Below are 20,210 nucleotides of genomic sequence, written 5' to 3'. Positions count from 1 at the left end.
AGAAGTGAATGCTAGTAGTAGGAAGAAGAATCCAAGCACTGTAATTCCAGCAGAAACCAAACCGTTGCGAGATTTGGCCATTTTTAGCCAAAAGTTTTAACTTTTCAAAAAATGACAAAATGTTTGAAATTTTTCATGTAAACAAACAACCAAAAAACGATTTTTTAGCGATCGAAATTTATCGATTATCGACGAAAAATCGATATTTCCGAAATCGATATCGACCAAAGAGTTGAAAAATCGATGGATTCCCTCGAGTTCGAGGTCGAAAAAGTGAAGCGACCGTGCGCGTTAAATATCAACGAGCAAAAAAATTGACGTGTCGATGAAAAATGTAAACAAATATTTTTATCAGCAATCAGCAAGTGGAAAAAAATTCATTTTGAAAGATTGGTGACTTTTTTGATTAATTTGAAGCTTTTGAAAGGTCTAAATGGCTTTTAAACGTGATAAGAAGGAGGAGGAAGAAGGTAAGGATGTAAATTTGTCTCAGGAAGAACTTTTGAACAAGTACTACAATAGTGGAACAACATCTTATCATAAGGGTGTAGGATCCTTATCTCCTAGAGTTTTAGGTTTGTTACTAGGTGGTTTGTTTTAACTTGGCAAAGTTCCCCAAATGAAACCCCAAACTAATAACGAAGAGCTGTAGGTAGGTATTTGATAAATTAAATATTGACCATCTTGTATTTTCTCTCCTTAAAATTACTTGGGAGTTTATCGTGCATTTTACTCAATTTTCTTTTTGTTCCCAAAACCACTGGTGTTGAAAACGAGTAATGAGCTTTAGTTATTACGGTAAGGGAATATTGTAAGACATGACAGAATCTTGTGCTGTTTTGAAAAAAAAAAAAAAAACCCCTCTGATGTGTCTGTTATCCATAGTATTTGTTAAACAAAGAAGTTTTCATTGAATTCTCCACTAAAGTTTTATTTGAATTGGGAGAGAAAGATCATAATTATTTTGGGGCTAGTTGATAAAACAACTCGTCTCATGAGTCATGATTGAGAATGAATCTAGCAAATGTCAATATAGCTTAATTGTACTACTTAACATCAAATTAAACATAATGACTTTTATTTATTTATTACCTATTTATAATATGTGAGACTTTCACAAGATATGTACCTAGGTACCTTTTGCTGTAATCTTGAGTGATTGTAAAATAATGACACCTGTGATACCAGCCTTGCATCATTTTTCTTTCAAAAACCCAGGTATCTATCTATTACTTATTTATTTAATTCTCCAACTGTACCATTCCTGCTCCATCTTCACACTCAATCACTCTCATTTTCTTTCCTGAACCTCTCACTCTCATCAAAATTGCTCACACCACTGATATCTGAACCTTCACTTTTGACCATCCCAACACCGATGAATATGACTTTGCCCCACTTTTCACTTGATTTTCTCACAGTATGTTTTACAAAACTGCCGTACTCTATAGTTATCGGTTAAAGTAGGTACCTCAGTCAGCTGCTCACCTGATGAACATTATGACATCTCTGTAAATGTATGCAATTTGAGATTCCGATAGTAGAATTAAGCTCTGAAGGTTGTGTAGTATGAGCAAGGCCTGAGGCATTGCATCACTTTGAGAGTCTTCTTTAGAGAGGTTTTTCACATTACAAGTAAAAGATAGGAAAAGGTTTGGTCTCCACATTTCTACCAATAAAAGTATAAATAAATAAATAAACCTTTGTTTGGTGGTCATTTTAGGCACAATACATACTTATAACTTTAGAAAAACATACAAAGAGTAATTCTATACCTATGAAAATAGCCATCATTCATGAAGTATTTGTAAGATCTGCCCATTTGAAAAATATGCCCAAGCTCAAGGCCAAGGCCCCAATTCAGCAACTGCTGAGGTATAAAAGTACAAGTTTATTATTTTTTAAAGGCTTTATTATAGGATTTTAACACAGTGAGCTCTTCCACCCAATCAATTAACCAACTTCCTAATCTAATAATTTTAATTTTGCAGGGACCGGCAACCCTTTCCAAAACTTGGACAAGACAGCAGTCCTACAGGAGGCTCGTACGTTCAATGATACCCCTGTGAACCCAAAGAAATGCACTCACATTCTGACCAAAATTCTGTATCTCATCAATCAGGTAATGTATTTTAATAGATTTACCAACAGCCTGGTTGGCTTGGAGTGTAACTCATGTGCCTTGTAATGTGTTTAGGTTTAGGGATTAAATCTCGCCCAGAGAGACCTGTATCCTAAACAGATAAGGTTCGTTCTTGGAACATCTGGCTTTGTCCTGTCCACCTCTCTTGGATTTCAGGATGATAAGACCTCTGTTGTTCAAAGCGCGGGGCCCCCAAAAGCGCGGGGCCCGTGGCAGTCTGCCATTCTGCCTTATGGGTAATCCGGCCCTGATAACTACGCTTACCGTTTTATCGGCCCGCCACATCAATCAGGTCAAAAGGTGTCCACACATGTCGAGGCAGTGTGGACGGTTCAGTCGACATCGATCGACAACCGGTCGACTATCTGTGGACACATCTTTAGATGTCTGCAGCAAAATATTAGAGTTTTTGCAACCAAAATTAGCGTTCCGTTAGTTCTGAACCTTTAAAACTCTCTATTGTCATCTCTCACTCACCCGCAAGAAGGTCCACAGGTTTTCTAAAATGTGGCACACCGTGTTGTACCCGCTCGTGCTCGGAGCAAAGTACCGCAGGAACGGCATCTGATTCAGGAGCCCCCCTGACATGTCCAACATTCGGAAACTCAGATGTATCAGCGTCAGAAGTTCAGCGAGTCTTTTGTCTTCGTATTCGAACTTGCTCCCCGCCATCATTTGCCATAGGGTGTTGATAACTGGTACGTCGAAGAGACCGGCACAGTCGATATTTTCGCCTTCCTGGAGGAAAGAACAGATGTTAAGGTTCAATGGGATTATAAAATAGAATGGGACCTCCGGCATGTAAGCGTAGTGTGATACCCACTCGGCCACGGAGGATACTACCGTGTCAAAATATGTCAAAGTCTGGAACAGTTTTCCTGGTAGGTACCTGGGTACTATACTATTACATTACCACTGGGCGCCTAAGGGTTAGGATCCCAGTGGGTGTTATCCTGGAGCCCATGGCTCTGCCCCAGCTCCAAACACGTTGGGCTAGGTCAGCTTGATATTTCACATTGTGGTCAAGGATGATCATCACTTTCTATTTCGAAAGAAGGTTACCTATTTCATAATAGAGCTTTATTGGTTCTCCTTCTACTTGGTTAGAAAGATACATTACCTATTAATAAAATTGGACTGGAATGTTTTAAAAATAAATGGAATTGAATGGGATTTGGCCCATGAAGCGCACCGAGAGAACTTATCGTCCCGGAATTGAAGAGAGAAAGAAAACAGGATAGGAGAAAGTCCGCCTTTCGGAGAACAAACTCTAGGTAGGTACTTGTTTAGGATAAAGTTTGGCCCCGAAGGAAATCGAATCCACCATTTAGCAAATACAAGGCAGACCCTAACCTTCAAGCTAATTAAACTAGCTCTAGCGCCTTACTATCACGAACTTCTAGCGTTAGAGATGGTTTTTTGTTGACGCCATTTCAACTTACCTTCCGCTTCAACAGCTTGACGAGGCATTCGACTTCGGTGGTTATCAGGTCCGCCATTCTCTCCTTGGCGAATCCCACCTCCTTGAGATGTTTCATGCTGAACTTCCTCTGCTCTGACCAGAACGGACCGTCCACAAACACTAGACCTGATCGTGACCAGACAGAGTTTGTTAGGTTTAGTGGTTTAGGGAGCTGTAGAACATGCGAAGGCCCTGAAGCCTATGTCACCCTCAGTGCTCTTCTCAACAACCACAAAAATTTCCATGCTTATTTTATTTCGATTATTATTTTTAATCTTTAAGTAGGTATGTAGGTTCCTAAGAACTCAATGAATAGCCTATGTCACCCTCAGTGCTCTTCTCAACAACCACAAAAATTTCCATGCTTATTTTATTTCGATTATTATTTTTAATCTTTAAGTACCTATGTAGGTTCCTAAGAACTCAATGAATTAGGTACCTACCTAGTTAGGTCCATAGATATGGTTTCAACAAAGGGTTATTTTCGGACTTGGAGCAAAACGTAATCTGATTTGTATTTCGAATATATTGGTAATGAGACTTTGGTTTGTGTTTTATTTTTGTTTGTTCAAACTATTTTAGTTTGTAAGTATAAATACCTACTTTAGTAGATATTGAATAATTTCCAGATAATATCAATTGCGTACCTACCTACTTACTTTGGCCGGGTTCACAATCAGCAATCAGAAAAAAAATAAAAAATACCAACTAATAAAAGGAAATATTTCATTTTAAAGACGCCTTCAAACTTAACAAACTTGAAATTATGCAATGTGCTGTACACAAAAAGGGGACTGTTGTGACTGATCCGCCACTGATTTTACCTTCACGATTTCTACCTCCCCTCAACTGTAGGATTCGTGATTGCGGCCGCTGAAAGATTGCGACCGGAACGACGCCATTTTCGAAGTGTTTTTCAGACATTTTCAATTTTACGATCTTCGCTTGTAAAATACTGCGATTTTGGTTTCCGACATTTTTCTTCAAGTTTTTTTTATTTTCATGTTTTCGTAGACGTTTCTGTACTAAGCAGAAAATATTTTATTTGGACAGTAACTGTGTTGAATCGTTCTCTTCATTAGAGGTAAGAGTCACTTTGGTTCTAACTTCGGTGTCCCCAAAACCCCGGTACGCTAGCCGGCAAGGATTGGGATCTTGGTTCTGTATGAATATCCAGTGGGGCTTCTACTGATTTCTACATATTTTGAAGCCCAAGTTTGTCTAGAAAAAGCAGTAGTTGTCTCATGAATAGCTACTGGAGTACACCGAGAAACAAAGAGGTCATAATGCAGGGATTTCCAAAGTTTTCCAGTTAGGTTTTTTTAGGCCACTAGCTAGCCCATCCTAAGCTTGTTTGGTCACTTGTCTACTGTCCTTGCCTGGTAGCCCAACAAAACTAATTTGAAAAGTCACCGAGATCTATCAAAGCTCAAGTTCATTAGGTTACCTATTGTCTTTGTTTACTCTTTGTTTTTTTAGGCCACTAGCTAGCCCATCCTAAGCTTGTTTGGTCACTTGTCTACTGTCCTTGCCTGGTAGCCCAACAAAACTAATTCGAAAAGTCACTGAGATCTATCAAAGCTCAAGTTCATTAGGTTACCTATTGTCTTTGTTTACTCCGCTTCTACTGATTTCTACATATTTTGAAGCCCAAGTTTGTCTAGAAAAAGCAGTAGTTGTCTCATGAATAGCTACTGGAGTACACCGAAAAACTAAGGGGTCATAATGCAGGGATTTCCAAAGTTTTCCAGTTTCGGGTTTTGGCACTAAAAACTGACCATCGAAATTTTGACCCGATTACATTACTTTCCTTCCTATAGGATAAGGAAAGTAAAAAATACCCCTATTTTGTTCCAAATACATAAAACCTTGTTTAGACTGCGGGAGTAAAGGGACTTTTCAGTCTCATTCTGGCAGTATAAACAGGGTATATTCTATTCTATTCTATTCTACACTTAAGCCTCAGAGTGGGCTTATTGGGTGAGGAGTTAAGCTGTTTTATGTTACAATGAAGGTACATCTGATACATACCAGATAAAGCTGCATTCCCACTGATAACTCTCAAGAGGAGAATGAACTTCTCCTGTGTCCGACTGCAACACATGTACAATGCTACGAGGAAAGTTGAAACTAAACTTGCTAGGAAACACATCAGCATGAATATCTGTGTGGAGATGAAGAATCCTGCAAACAAAAAAATATAATATGTACATATAGTGAGAAAGACACAGTCATAATTAATTACCTAATTGATTGAATTGTTAGGTATTTAATTTTTAATTGATCATTTATTTAGGGGGGGGGGATAAAGCTACCAAAACAAATAATTGAATCTTGACTTAGGTACAAGGTAAAAAATTACAGAACAAAATGTTTGTTATTCTCTGATTAATACCTCACTTAATTTTATGGCAGCCTTGTTCTAAGCTTACAGTCTAAATAAAGTGCTACTTATGAGTTCATCTAGAAACTAGACTCAAACCACAAACCTCCAGATCCAAAATCCACAGTATTTATCACTACACCACTGAGGTTGGTTTATTTTAAGTAAGTAAGTAGTGATATCTTTCAGTAACAAAACCTGCTTTTTGAGAAAATAACTTATTATAAGTTGTAAACCTATCGATCTTTATGAGTGTTGGAAGTTATATTGTGTTTTTTTTTTTTTTTTTTTTTTTTTTTTTTTTTTTTTTTTCATTATTATTGATTGATACATTTAACAAGCTATTTAATGGATTGATTTTTTTATTTATTTATTTATTTATTTTTTTTTTTTTTTTGCTGAGTTGAGCTCTCTATCAACAAGCCCAACTTGACAAATAGCATTGTATGTACATCTTGTTTCTAGTACATATCTATAGTTTTACCTGGGAATAAGAAGTCATGAATAATGTAGTATTCCTCCTCAAACACCCACCAACATCCGTAGAACTTGGTGTCATACCAATGATGAAACTCTTCGAATCCCGTCAAACATATTGACCAAAGTCCTGGAAGTAAAAAACAGAGGGGGTCTTTATTTAGTATTTTGGTAGTTATTCAGAAACTACAACAATGAAAAACAAAGGTCCTTTTTGTGTTTAACCTAACCTTATAATAATACTGGTAACTGCTTGTTTGTGAAAGCTCCTTTGTGTTTAACCTAACCTTATAAGTAACAAAACATGGCCAGTCCAGTTTTTTCTGTGGTGAATTTTATCCTAAACCAATAACAATTTCTTGATGGAGGACTCAGTAACTTTGTGAAGTTCCTTGTGAATTGAGATGAAATAACAATAACAATTTGTTCTTGAGATGGCTAACTTTCTGCCCTTCTTCTCTCTTCATTTTTGGGATGATAGGACTCTTATTCTTACAGTTTCCTCTATGAAACCTCTTAGACAAAAGAAAGAAAACTAACAATCTAATTGATTCAATTTCAGGGAGAACAACTTGGTACTCAGGAGGCAACTGATGCTTTCTTTGCAATGACCAAGCTGTTTCAATCCAAGGATGTGATTCTCCGTCGAATGGTCTACCTCGGTATCAAAGAGCTGTCCAACATTGCTGAAGATGTCATCATCGTAACTAGTTCTCTCACTAAAGATATGACCGGGAAGGAAGATCTGTATCGTGCTGCTGCTATAAGAGCCCTGTGCAGTATTACGGATACAACAATGATTCAAGCGATTGAGAGATATATGAAACAGGCTATTGTGGATAGAAACTCTGCCGTTAGCAGTGCTGCTGTGGGTAAGTCACTTTTTCACTCTATCCACTTTTCCACTTATTATTTATAATACTAAGTATTTATTGGTAGGTTTCCACTTTGCATGAGTGTAAGTATTCGGTGAAACATAATCTATCAAATTTTTGGATTTCGTGTATTTATTTCTAAACAGTCTTTACTTCTTTCTTTGTCCATCTTTCACATGATGAAGCACTCTTTTTTTGTGTACCTACCTAGCTGTTCTTCTCTCCTTTCTCTTAACTTTTATAAGCTCTTTTTTTTTCTTCATTTAAAGAAGAGTATTTTGCAGCCTATTTCATTTCGTAGCAGTGCAACAACTGTGTTGTACCATGTCCATCCTGTAGTATGTTCCTCACCTTCTCTCTTCCTGTAGTGTGTTCTGCATGACAAGTAAGCAAAGCACGTTATGGCATTACCACTTTGCTAACCACACCATTCTAATCAAATCATGAATCTTTGTGGTAAAGCAGAGAGCCTTTTCAAATTTTTTGTGGGTATCACAGTATTACTAAACGTCTCCTTTACTATTAATTTTCATCTACTGCTGTCATCATTTTACAATGGTAATGCCGCTATTAAAACAGGTAACGCCACTGCTCAATTAAAACAGCTAAGTACTCAATTGTCCTCACGAGGCTGAGTGCACCCCGAACTCCCGAACTAAAAAAAAAAAAAAAACGAACTCCAAGCACAGAGTCGAAAAAACTTCTAACTTGGGACCCTCGGAGTGCAAGCCTAATGTGATACCCACTCAGCCACGGAGGCTACTAACCATAACGCATAACATTCTATTCTATTTCTTAGTGTCTAATTCTATTCTATTCTCCAGTGTCCATCTTCCACATGACCAAGCACTCTCCGGATCTGGTCAAGCGTTGGGTGAACGAAGTCCAGGAGGCGCTTAACTCGGAGAACGTCATGGTGCAATACCACGCACTGGGTCTACTCTATCATATACGCAAGTCAGATCAGCTGGCTGTCACCAAACTGGTGGCCAAACTTACTAAGTTCACCATGAAGAGTCCGTATGCTACTTGTATGCTGGTGAGTACTTACTTCTCAAGTCCTCTTCTTTCTTCTTTCTCATCATATTTGGTAGGTACCTCCAGTGCTTTGTGACGGATATTTGGTAGGTACCTCCAGTGCTTTGTGACGGATATTTGGTAGGTACCTCCAGTGCTTTGCGACGGAAAGGGCTTCCTCGTTTGCTTGTAGCAGATCGTCGTGGGTGCATGTGGTCTCCAGTTTGCTGCATACTAGGAGATGATCATGTGTTTGAATGGAACCACATTTGCAATTCGGATCGTTTTCATAGCCCCCCATCTCTTCCTTTTGTAGTTGTAGCAGGATATTCCGGGCTGAAATTTCAGCTTTCCATACCAAACAAGTTGGTAGTTATAGCCAAAAAACAAAAGGGGGTTCCATATTACCCACACTTCCTATAACTTTCTAATCTCCAATTTCAACCCAATACCTACGATACGAGCTGTGTCACTTATCTCCTATTCGGGCGACATATCTAGGCGTAGAATTTAGGACTAGAATGAACTATGCGTTTTAATCTACACCTCCTCAAAATTAGATGCACAGTAAGAGGATTAAAAAATATGCGTGGACTTTTTTCAATCTAACTTATGCAATGGATAATCTTTATACAGGGTAGGTAGAGTAACTTTTGATTTTGATATTCGATTGCGAGTTCTCGTATGTAGAACTCGAGTTCTCAAGTACCGGCGTAGAATTTAGGACTAGAATGCGTTTTAATCTAACACCTCCTCAAAATTTAGACGCACAGTAAGAGGATTAAAAATTATGCGTGGAATTTCTTCAATCTAACTTATGCAATGGATAATCTTTATACAGGGTAGGTAGAGTAACTTTTGATTTTGATATTCGATAGCGAGTTCTCGTATGTAGAACTCGAGTTCTCAAGTACACCCTGAATGCCTGAATCTACACCCTGAATGTCTGAATATAGCTTTCAAAACCCTAAATGTCAGCCAAGCTTCCCCATCCGTGTAACAAGCTCTGCTTATACGGATGGGTATACCATTTATAAGAAAAATGTATGTTCTGAGTTTTTTGTCGATCAAATATAAATGGAAACTTGTTTAAAAAAAAAAGTTAGCTTGGAGAGTAGCAAGTCTGCCTTGTAAGCGCGAGATTCTCGTTCGGGGATATTTTTATCCCAAACAGACAGGCTTTGTTCTCAGAACGGCTGGCTTTCTTCTATGCTGTAATAAATTTATTCTTCTCTTTTCTTTCAAACCTCCGTTTTTGCCGTTTACTGTTTCCTCTGTCTAGCAAACGCCTTTAAAAGAGAGAGAGAGAGAGAGAGAGAGAGAGAGAGAGAGAGAGAGAAAGGTAAAAATCCCTTGTACCATGACTATTATGACTAATCATAACTTTCGACTTCGGAAAATCGGAAAATGTCCTCGCTCTTTATTGGTCCCTTTAAAAAGTCCTAAAAACAGAAAAGATTTTTGAGGAATAAAGTTTTCCATCATTTTTTTTTCTTTTTTTTTTAAGAGGTTTGACAGAGGGAACTGTAACTGCTATGGTCTTACCCTCCCGAAATCGAAGAGAGAAGGAACACAGGATAGAAGAAACCCAGCCGTTCCGAGAACGAACATTATCCCATCAGGATAAAATCCGCCCCGGGCGGGAATCGAACCCGCCGCCTAGCGCTTACAAGGCAGACGTCAAATGAAGTTGGTGGTAGTTTTTTTTTATATATATAAAAGTTTTGATGGATTAAACTGTAACTGCTAAAGTCCCAAAATCGGAGAGAGAAGGAAGACAGGATAGGAGAAAGCCAGCCAGTCCAAAAACGAACCGCATCTGTTTAGGATAAAATCCGCCCCTTGCGGGATTCAAACCCGCGGCCTAGCTTTTACAAGGCAAACGCGCTACCTTCCAAGCTATGTAACTAGACTGGCTGTTGTAATTTTATTTACCACGTGAACTCAATCACCTACCTTTATATATATAAAGTGGTGCCATTTTAAACTGTTCCGATAAAGGGACATGTCCTAATTCGACAGTCTAAATAAAGCACTAATACGAATACCTTCTCAGTGGTGTAGTGGTTAGCGCGGTAGACTTCGGATCTGGAGGTTGGTGGTTCGAGTCCAAGTCAAGTCATAAAATTTAACGTAGTGCATTAAGCAGGGAACGACATTTTTGACAAGCATTTATGCTTAACACAATTAAAATTCCTTTTTTTACTAATACCTTCTGTCCCTTTCCCCCCACTTTACCCGTCAACAGATTCGCATCGTATGCAAGCTGATCGAAGACCAGAACGCCGCCTCAGGCGACACGAACTGGTCCAATTCACCCCTGTTTGACTACCTGGAGACTTGTCTTCGTCACAAGTCGGAAACGGTCGTCTACGAAGCAGCCCATGCCATCGTGAATCTCCGCCGAACTTCGGCTCGGGAGTTGGCGCCGGCTGTGTCCGTATTGCAGCTGTTCTGTTCGAGTCCCAAACCCGTGCTCCGGTTTGCCGCTGTGAGAACGCTGAACAAGGTGAGATTAACTGGGATTTTTTTTTTTTTTTTTAAGGAAGACAGGATAGGAGAAAGTCAGCCGTTCCGAGAACGAACATTATCCCATCAGGATAAAATCCGCCCCGGGCGGGAATCGAACCGCGGCCTAACGCTTACAAGGCAGACGCACTACCAACTAAGCTAACTAGGCTGACAATGATAACATTTGGTCAATAGGTACGAGCACATAGTTATAAGATCAGTGTGTTTCGCGCTCAATTCATGATTTGATTCATTCGATTCTTCTAGCAGTCTAACCAGTTGCTAGAGATCAAATCCTACTACCTACGTCTGGGCCAAGTACAAGTTCTATAATAAATAAGTACAAGTTTTACAAATATGAACATAATATGTATAAAGATTAAAGAAGTAAATAAATAGATACAAGTTGTAGTTTGTACGTGCGTGTGCACCATGAACCATGGTTTGCAGTCTACCTTACTGTGTTATGAGGAAAATTCTACTTCGGAAAATTCTACCAGCGTTTTATCACGCGAGGTTTCCTCGTTCTGATAAAAACTAGAATTACCGATGACGTATTTCTGGAGAGTTCTGAACAGAGTACGTAGTCGTTTACGTTGGAATGGTATTATCAGTAAATTAAAAGTACCTATAACTTTTTTTAAGGTATAAGCAAAGCGGAAAGTCTAGACCTAGACCAAGCTTCACTACGACCAGCCACTTACTATCAGGTACACCTGATCAGGTCCGCTTGTCAGGTCTACCTGATAGGTAGGTAGAGGTACGTAATGAGCCCTGATAGGTATTACGTAATGTAAACCTGACTGGTACGGCTGAAAAGGTCCGCCTGTCAGGTCTACCTCTGATAGGTACCTGATGAGCACACACATTATCAAGCGGACCTGATCAGGTCTATAGTGAGTGGCTGGCCTAAGAGTCCTAAGACCAAGCAAAAGCAAGTGTAAAAAGTAAAAAAATCAATTTTCTTTTTTAATAATCGATAATACGAGGGACTGTTTGATTGACCAAGGAACTTCGAACTTTACAATAGACTGCTGAAGTACTGATGACGTACAGGGGAAAATAGAAGAATTGCATGATTGGACCTATTAATTGGCCATTGGCCAAGTCAAGTAATTACGTCAACCTGACATTGCTGACGTCAAAATATTTGGGAAATTCGACTCCAATCATGAAATTAATCGAGATGTATCAAGTGGGAACTGGGAACGTCACTTTTGTCACTAGTTTTTATCTAGGCGGACGGCAGTGCGCCAGGCCAAGTTCCGGCCTGAGCACGCCAGTGTGTATATTACTTTCTTATCCTATAGGAAGGAAAGTAATGTAATCGGGTCGAATTTTCGATGGTCAGTTTTTAGTGCCAAAACACGTTTTGCTCAGCGAAATTAAAATTATTAGTGAATTCCTACCCAATTACACAGATTACACACAGATGATATAAACTTAGCATTGATTCCTCTAGGTACATAGCAAAAACGAATTGTATTAGCAGCATCAATGATATAAGAATACCTATACTATAGCATTAATAGACGATCATTGCTATCGGTAAATAGCAACAACAAATTTTATAGCAGCATCAACGAATCAATGATACAAGAACTTCTAGCAGCATCCGTGAATCAATGATAGGTACAAGAACTTAGCAATAAAACAGCTCGGTTAGTGGTTTACTGGTCAATAACACGGTATAGACTAGAGTAGACAAGGTAATCATCCATGTTTCATACTTCCATACTTCCTGATTGTTCAAATGAACGAGAGAGAAAAACCTATCAAAAAGTTGAATATATAGGTATATATATATAAATCAATCCGCCCCGGGCGGGAATCGAACCCGCGGCCTAGCGCTTACAAGGCAGACGCACTACCAACTAAGCTAACTAGGCTGGCAGTTTTCCAACATTGAATGTTAAAAAGAGACGATTTTTTCCCAACAAGATAAAAAAAAAAAAAACAAGTTGAAAATAAAGGTCTTACCAGGGGGATACTCCTTCGGCTTCATAACATCGAAAATTAAATAAAGGAAAACAACGATCACAAAACACGAAATCACGAGAATCATTTTCGATAGTCGCGGGCCCTGTGAATTTTTTTTTTTGGTCAGAGTCAGAGATGGTCCTAGCAACCTAACGTTCAGGACCTAGGACTGAAATGTTGAGAGCACATCAAGATCTCATGTATTTATAGATCGGCTCCTATTTTAGACCGAAGTGAATAATGTATGGCCTGGACCCATTGGTCTTAGGTGCTGTTTTCATTTACAGTATGACCCAAAATTTGTTTTCAAATTGAACGAACAAGCCGAAACAGCCTTTAACTTTCTTTTCTTACGAAAAAAAAGGAAAGGACGCGATTTTCATTTTTTGCTCAGTTTTATACTTTTCATAATGAATGCAGATGCACAGACCACATTGGGTGTTTTGTAAGTTTCGATTATCTTTAACAATTTATACCCCTTGAAACAGACTTAAGTGTTCCTTTACCCTAGGTGCCTAGGAGGACAGGTTAGGAGAAAGCCAACCATTAATATCCGTGTAGGAGTAGGATAAAGTTCGCCCCGAGCGGGAATCGAACCCACTACCTAGCGCAACTTGGAAGGCATGCGCACTAGCTCTCAAACTAACTAGACTGTCTTTTAGCTAAATTCCCTTTAGAAATGAGCTATTCATTTCTTAAAAAAGTCTTTTTTTTTTAAGAGGTTTAACAGAGGGAACTGTAACTGCTATGGTCTTATCGTCCCGAAATCGAAGAGAGAAGGAAGACAGGAAAGGAGAAAGCCAGCCGTTCCGAGAACGAACATTATCCCATCCGGATAAAATCCGTCCCGGGCGGGAATCGAACCCACGGCGTAGTGCTTACAAGGCAGACGCACTACTAACTAAGCTAACTAGGCTGACAAAAAAAAAGTCTTTAAATATTCGTATAAGTAGATTACAAGTTTAGGAAAGCAGGGCCTTTTTGGATCCTATAGAGTTTCGAAATCAGGAGATATCGATCGTTAGGTACTTACCTACAGCTCCTCCTTGAACCTTGAAGTACTAGATACCCACGCACTAAACGCATTGTTCCCTATAGAATAATAGTAATGCGTTAATCTATTGATGATGTCCAGATTGTCCAGCAAAGTTACATCTAGTTATCTAACTCCTCACGATTAACCCATAAGCGTCCGATTTTTTTTTTTTCAAGGTAGGTAGGTATCTTAGTAAAAACTCACACCCCTGCTAAAGTGCTGAGATATGGCCAATTTCTGCTGGTGCCATAATGCCACCACTCGTCGCTACTCGATTAAAATAGCTACTCATCAATTAACAATTCTCATGATTTTCAATTTTTTATTTAACACAAAGATAATAAAATATAAAAAAATATAGCGAAATTATTTTTTAATTTTGACAAGTAGTTTTCGATTTTTTGAGCCCTGAAAAAAATGAAATATTTTTTTCCGATCTGACGTCACCGTAGCTACAAGGTACTACTAACACACTGGCGGGAGCTTTAATCATTCAAATTTGTGATAAATATGCTATTTATTTTCTTTTTCTTTTTTTCAATAATATGAAACAAAAACAAGTACTTACCTAGGTACAACAAATAGGTCTACTATCTACATTTAAAGTATTATTTTTCCTTTAAACATGGATCTGATGGATACGCTCAATGAGCTACCACCTGTGATTCAAGTTAATCAAGTTACTGATTCTAAGAAAAGCATCAAGGCATTCCACGAAACCCGGCTCCATTTCAATTTAACAGCGTTTTCAAAGTTTTAAATAATAAAATGTACTTTATGCTACTAACTTAAATCACTTGTAATATTTGGGAACAAAAGATGACTTCAAAATTAAATTCCAAAAAACAACAAAACAAACACTTCTGGAAAACAAAATGGAATAAACTTGAACCTTGAACTCTGATGTCGGCTTGGCTTGGGTATTCTTTTTGTAGCTATCACGTCACCATAGCTACAAAATCCGCAAGAACAGTGTTGCCAAACTGCGCACTAAAAAAAAAATCACCGGAGGCTCCCTTGAAAAAAGGGGACTTTGCACTCGTATATTTCAAAAACTACTCAACGGATTTAAAAAAAAAAAAAACGGTACGGTTAATTTTTTCTAATCTCTATGATTAAATTATCGGGGAGTCATTATCTTTTACATGAGAATCCTTAATTGTTGTCCTCACAAGGCTGAGTGCACCCCGAACTCCAAGCACAGAGCAGAAAAAACTTCGACCCCGCCGGGAATACAACCTGGGACCTCCTAAATCCGCCCCGGGCGGGAATCGAACCCGCGGCCTAGCGCTTACAAGGCAGACGCACTACCAACTAAGCTAACTAGGCTGGCACAAGGCACATTCTTTTACATCCAAACATCCATACCTAATACCTACTAGAACGAAAAAGTTCGGTCAGAAAATTTCCGCCCTGGTCGGAATTCGAACCCAGCACCTCCTGGTTGAGAGTCAGTGCTCTTGACCACTCAGCCACAGAGGTGGGCAAAACAGGAGTTGGGCCAACTTAAACTCAAAAGGTACAAAATCTTCGATCTGCAGGTTTCATGAGGAAAGGCGAGAGAATAAAGAAACTGGAAGTCTTAAGTGACCAAACCGGGGGCTTTATCTCGCTACAGCCGTTTGAAATTTTAAAAAGGGGGCCAAAAATTTGTGAGGAAGGGCCCTTGTTGTTGTTGTTGTAGCAGTAACTGCGGATCAGGATACCTTGGTGTGGTAGGGTTAGAGGGGCAGGTGAACAGATGGTTAGTGTCGTACCGGCTTTCGTGATAGAGTGGGCATTTATCACGGATGGCAGGGTCAGGGCCCTTTGTTTTAGTTAGCCCCAGGCCCGGTAAGACTGAGATCGCCCCTGGATATAAAACATAACGGGGAAGCTAGGAATGTACCTCGGCATGCCTCTGGTGTGACTATTCGCACATCCAGACAGATATCTAATGGAAATCGCTGAAATAGTCCTTGCTGAGGCGAAAAAGAGTAAGTCTCTTCTGTTGAAAGTAAATTTGCCTGGTACGAAATTACGTGGTCTTTTTCCTCACTTCTTTATGGAAGAGGCTTCGGTTACACGAGATCATGTATTATTATGTCTAGTCTTCCAACGTCCTGAAACGTCCCGTAATCAAATTCCAACACAGAATAGACAGATACCTACCTACTGCATGGGAATTGAAAAAAAAAAGTTCTGCAGATTTTATCTATGTAGGTGTAGGTAGATGTGAACAAAAAAATTATGAATAGACAAAATCACAATATTCAATTTGACCAGGAAACAATCTGAAATGAGAACGGGAAACAATGAAACGTTAACCAGGATTGTACTTTTGATCTCCGATCCGCAAAGGGAATATGGAGATTCATTCAACTACTACGGTAAACCCTTTTGCCCCAGCAGTGACTATAACCATACATAGATCACACCATTGTGTATAATTATGTGTGTTCAATGTGAACTATTAGAGATATAATAATAAAATAGAGATATGGGTATAAAAAATAGAGATATAGCAATTTATAGAGATAAAATAATAAATATAATTAACGATTATTGTAAATAATTAGAGAGAAACTCTGTGCACACATTAGCAGGAATGGCAGTTTAGAAACATTAGTAGAATAGAAGCATTGTGAGAAACTTTCCAGGGTGGTGTTAACTATTAGACTGAGAGGATGGACGTGGTTTCATTAATTACCTTGGTACATATTTCTATTATTAATATTAAAATCATAGGATTTGTAGGTATAGTTCGTAAGTTTATCTTTAATTTTGGAAGTTATCAAGTCATTGAACGGTGAAGAATCTAAGTTATGAAACTAGATTACTACCTAATTACTAGACAAATTGGTATAACATGAAGCTAATATTGAACCAACGAACGCACAAACAACCAAAAGAAAACTAGAGAAAAAAGTGTCCCTCAGACGTAGGCAGGCATTAGTGCTTGGAACTTCTCGCGCAGAAAAAACTGACAAGCGGTACGACCTTTTTCCTGCGCGGGATGAAGAATTGAAAGTTTGGACCTAGAACACCTCCCTGGTTGACGACACTTTGTCCCCAACAAAACGAAGGCTTTTGACAGACCACTCTGAATCTGGAGGACCAAAACCACAGAGGAAGAACGCTTAGAGCCAACCCCAAACCAATCTGGCTACACCAAACGTGCCCTGACAAACCGAACTAAGCCACCCTGTATCAAATGCACATTTCAAATCCATCATCCATCCCAGTCTCCGCAGTGGAAGCCCCACAGTATCTCATAATCATAACTTAAATATGCATCTAATTAGAAAATATATTGAGGAAAAAAAAATAATAATATTAAAAAAAAAAATAAGGGCAAGGCGCTAATTGCAGCCAGGAAGTTTATTTTCGAGTTGACAACTCCGAGTTGCGTCCCAGACACTAATGATCTAAATGAGGTCGTAAACATCTATTTAGAAAGGGAACCTTTACGACTAAATGGTGGCAATCATAATTTTTATTGCACGCCATTTATTATGTTTGTCTTTGAGGGCGAGAGGTCAGGTCGGAATGGTACCAGGGTCGTCTGAAAATAACTTAGGTACTTCTTACTACCTTACTAGTGGTAGTAGTGGTTCAGCTTTCAGCTGTCAGTCAGAGAATTCTGAGATGTACTCAGAAAACGGGTCTCTACGGGCCTCCTGAAATTGCGATCCAGCCCGAAATTAATTGACCAAACGTCCGAAGATGGGTACCAAATTTCATCGAAATCGGACTAACAGTTTCAGTTTGAGAGGTATTGGGGACCAAATAGACATCAGAAATACAAACAAAAAAGGCATCTATTGATTTCTATGAGCAAAGCTTTTAACAATGTCTACCTCGAAATATCGCTACTATATTTCATGACGCAACTAGGACTCGAAGCTCGGCCCTTCGGATCTCGAGTCCAACGTTCTACCATTGGGGTTGATTGTCAGGATGTTAAACATACAAAGGTAAAACTTCCAAGTCACTTTTGTCTTTCTTTACTCGGTCTTTCAAACTTTCAACTCACTTTTCCAATGGTGGTAATTTTTCGGCCCTCTAAACAGCCTCGAAACCTTCTTTGGACTCCTAGGATGACATTCATCCCTCAATCCTCCGTACCACATTTTTTATTTACTTTAGTCTCTTGTCTCTTGATAATAATTGCTCGATCTGTGACACATGCTTTGATGTCGTACCCAAATGTGCAAATTATTTATGTAGTAAAAGTGTTTAACATTTCATATTTCACATATATTTTCTCCACAAACATTTAGTGCGGCGGAGAGAGAGAACTGTTAATTGAGAGATGCACAAATTTGTGACACATTTCTGCTGCTGGACAGAAAACGCAGCATGTGTGGAGAGAACATGAAGAATGAGTGCATTTCTTGCACTTTTTTTGTCCTGAAGAAGAGACAAAGGAGTAGAAGGTAGAAGTAGAAATAAAGAGCTGGAGAAAAGAAGAATAATATAAAGGGAAAAATGCAGACGAGAAGAAAGAGGAAGAGAAGAAAAATGAAGACGTGGAGGAGAAAAAGAAGGACGAAAGGAAGAATCAGGAATTAATCCATTGAACGTAAGAGAAAACGGATTTGAAATTAAATTATCATAATGATACCCATATACCTACGTAACTATCAAAAAATAACAATAATTTTACTACCTAAGATTAGGATAATTGATAAACCAAATTTTTGGGCTTTTTGTCTTTATGAATGAGGTCCACATAAATGCACTTCAACTTGCCCAAACACCGTAAATGAATGAGTTGTAATTGATTTATTAGGAAAATAACTGATCCCCAATTAATAATAATCAATTTCATAATCTCATGATCAAAAATTCAAAACCCATTGACAAACAGTCGAACACAACAAAAATCCATTGTAAAATTTGTAAGCAAGTCATGAAAAGATTGGAAGTTGGAAGGTGAATTATGTGGTATGCCTGACAAATTAAAGCATTTCAAATTAAAAACTCCCAGGGCCGTTCATCAGGGGGTGTTCATCTGGTCCCATCCATTTGCCCCAAGCTAGGGCTCCTCAAGGGAACTCTAAACCAGCAGTTTTGCCGTCCAAAAAGGAAAATAAAATGAACAGCACTAAGCAAAAAAGAACCATGCATAAGGGGAATTGCCTTGTGGATGGTTCTTTTTTGATTAAAATGCTGTCCAAGTATCCTACCCTCGTACCCAATAAATTATTCTTGTTTGTTTTTCAAGATCATTCCCCGGACTTGGGCTGCCGGAATAGTTATAGAACCTAAGGACTTTAGCTGAAACTACCTCGAGATGAAAAAGAAGAAATTATGAGGAAGGGCCAAATGTTGGAGTTACTCCCAGTGCCTAGTTTGAGCTGTGGCCGACCCTGGAAACTCACCATTTGATAATCAACCTCCGATAAAGGACATTGAAGAATTTCAACTCGGCCATTATAATTAAAAACAAATCATAACTAATTGCTTCATTTGTGCCCGAATGGCATCCGAACCATTCGGGTAAACAAAACTGTAATCGTTAATTCTAACGAGTCTGTTTTCGATTTGGACGACCTCTCGGAAAATTTCGATACCTGAGGACAAAAAAACAACTCACGCTGTGTTGGTAGTTAATTAAAAACAAATTAATAACGATAAAATTATTAATAATGATGAATTAATAACTAAAAACAAAGAATGTCCAACAAAACAATCTCATTGAAGGCACTACAATGTTGAGTGCATTGTGCTGAAGAGAAGTGCTAACGCCTGAAAGAATGTGTCAAATGATCACTCCTTCTGGGACGATGGGAATCCACCAGTTTCCACCAATGGATCAGTGAACTTCACTGAAGTCAACATTAGATATTAGTTTTTGTCTTGAATGTCTATGTCTTGAATGTCTTGAAAATGTCTATGAAATAGACGAAACTCTGAAAAAAAAAACTCGTAAGTATCCATTTTTATATATAACTTAAGTAAAAAAGTATTTACAAAGGATGTCAAAATTAAATTTATTAATTAATAGTTAGATATTAGTGCTTTATTTAGATTTAGACTGTCGATTTGTCGAATTAGGACATGTAGTCCCATTATCTCAACATTGCGCGTGGTTAGTATCTGCTATCCGGGTAAGAGACCTGACAATCCGAGAAAATATATAGAGTGCTAGCTTTTCCCGGCCCCATTCAGGCTGGGTGAGGTTAATGCTAGGCGGGTAGCTAGTTGTTGTTGTTGTTGTAGCGGCTTTAGCTTTCGCCGAATGGCGATAGCAGAATAAAGAGAAGATGTCTTCTTGTATCTGCTATACACCGGGGTGATGGTCTCTAGCTCTAGCCATGTTAAATTGGCTCGCTCGTCCT

The 20,210-nt window shown here is 38.7% G+C and overlaps 2 protein-coding genes across 2 annotated transcripts; one reads left to right on the top strand and one right to left on the bottom strand.

The window, feature by feature from the left end:
• Positions 1-342: 342 nt before the first annotated feature.
• LOC103516333 (coatomer subunit gamma) lies at positions 343-10,866 on the top strand (the record flags this gene model as incomplete). The annotated part of the gene is given in 5 exon segments (XM_017447007.2): positions 343-470; positions 1,992-2,122; positions 7,028-7,337; positions 8,165-8,379; positions 10,606-10,866. Coding segments are annotated over 5 exon segments (954 nt in total), but the record flags the coding sequence as incomplete, so codon positions are not given.
• LOC113470381 (methyl farnesoate epoxidase-like) lies at positions 2,421-3,792 on the bottom strand. The gene is made up of 2 exons (XM_026828764.1): positions 3,586-3,792; positions 2,421-2,881 (listed from the first exon to the last, which is right to left on the bottom strand). The coding sequence occupies exons 1-2, from the start codon at positions 3,679-3,681 to the stop codon at positions 2,606-2,608; spliced, it is 372 nt and encodes a 123-aa protein (XP_026684565.1). The 5' UTR covers positions 3,682-3,792; the 3' UTR covers positions 2,421-2,605.
• Positions 10,867-20,210: the final 9,344 nt, after the last annotated feature.

The sequence above is a fragment of the Diaphorina citri genome, unplaced genomic scaffold, assembly GCF_000475195.1.
Source record: "Diaphorina citri unplaced genomic scaffold, Diaci psyllid genome assembly version 1.1 scaffold1547, whole genome shotgun sequence".
Taxonomy (NCBI): Eukaryota; Metazoa; Arthropoda; class Insecta; order Hemiptera; family Psyllidae; genus Diaphorina; species Diaphorina citri.
This window is presented reverse-complemented; position numbering and strand designations above follow the sequence as displayed.

Coding starts and splice junctions, on each gene's coding strand:
- LOC113470381 (XM_026828764.1), bottom strand. CDS start 3,681: ATGAAACATCTCAAGGAGGTGGGATTCGCCAAGGAGAGAATGGCGGAC. Junction 2,882..3,585: donor TCAAGCTGTTGAAGCGGAAG/GTAAGTTGAAAT, acceptor TCTTTCCTCCAG/GAAGGCGAAAATATCGACTG.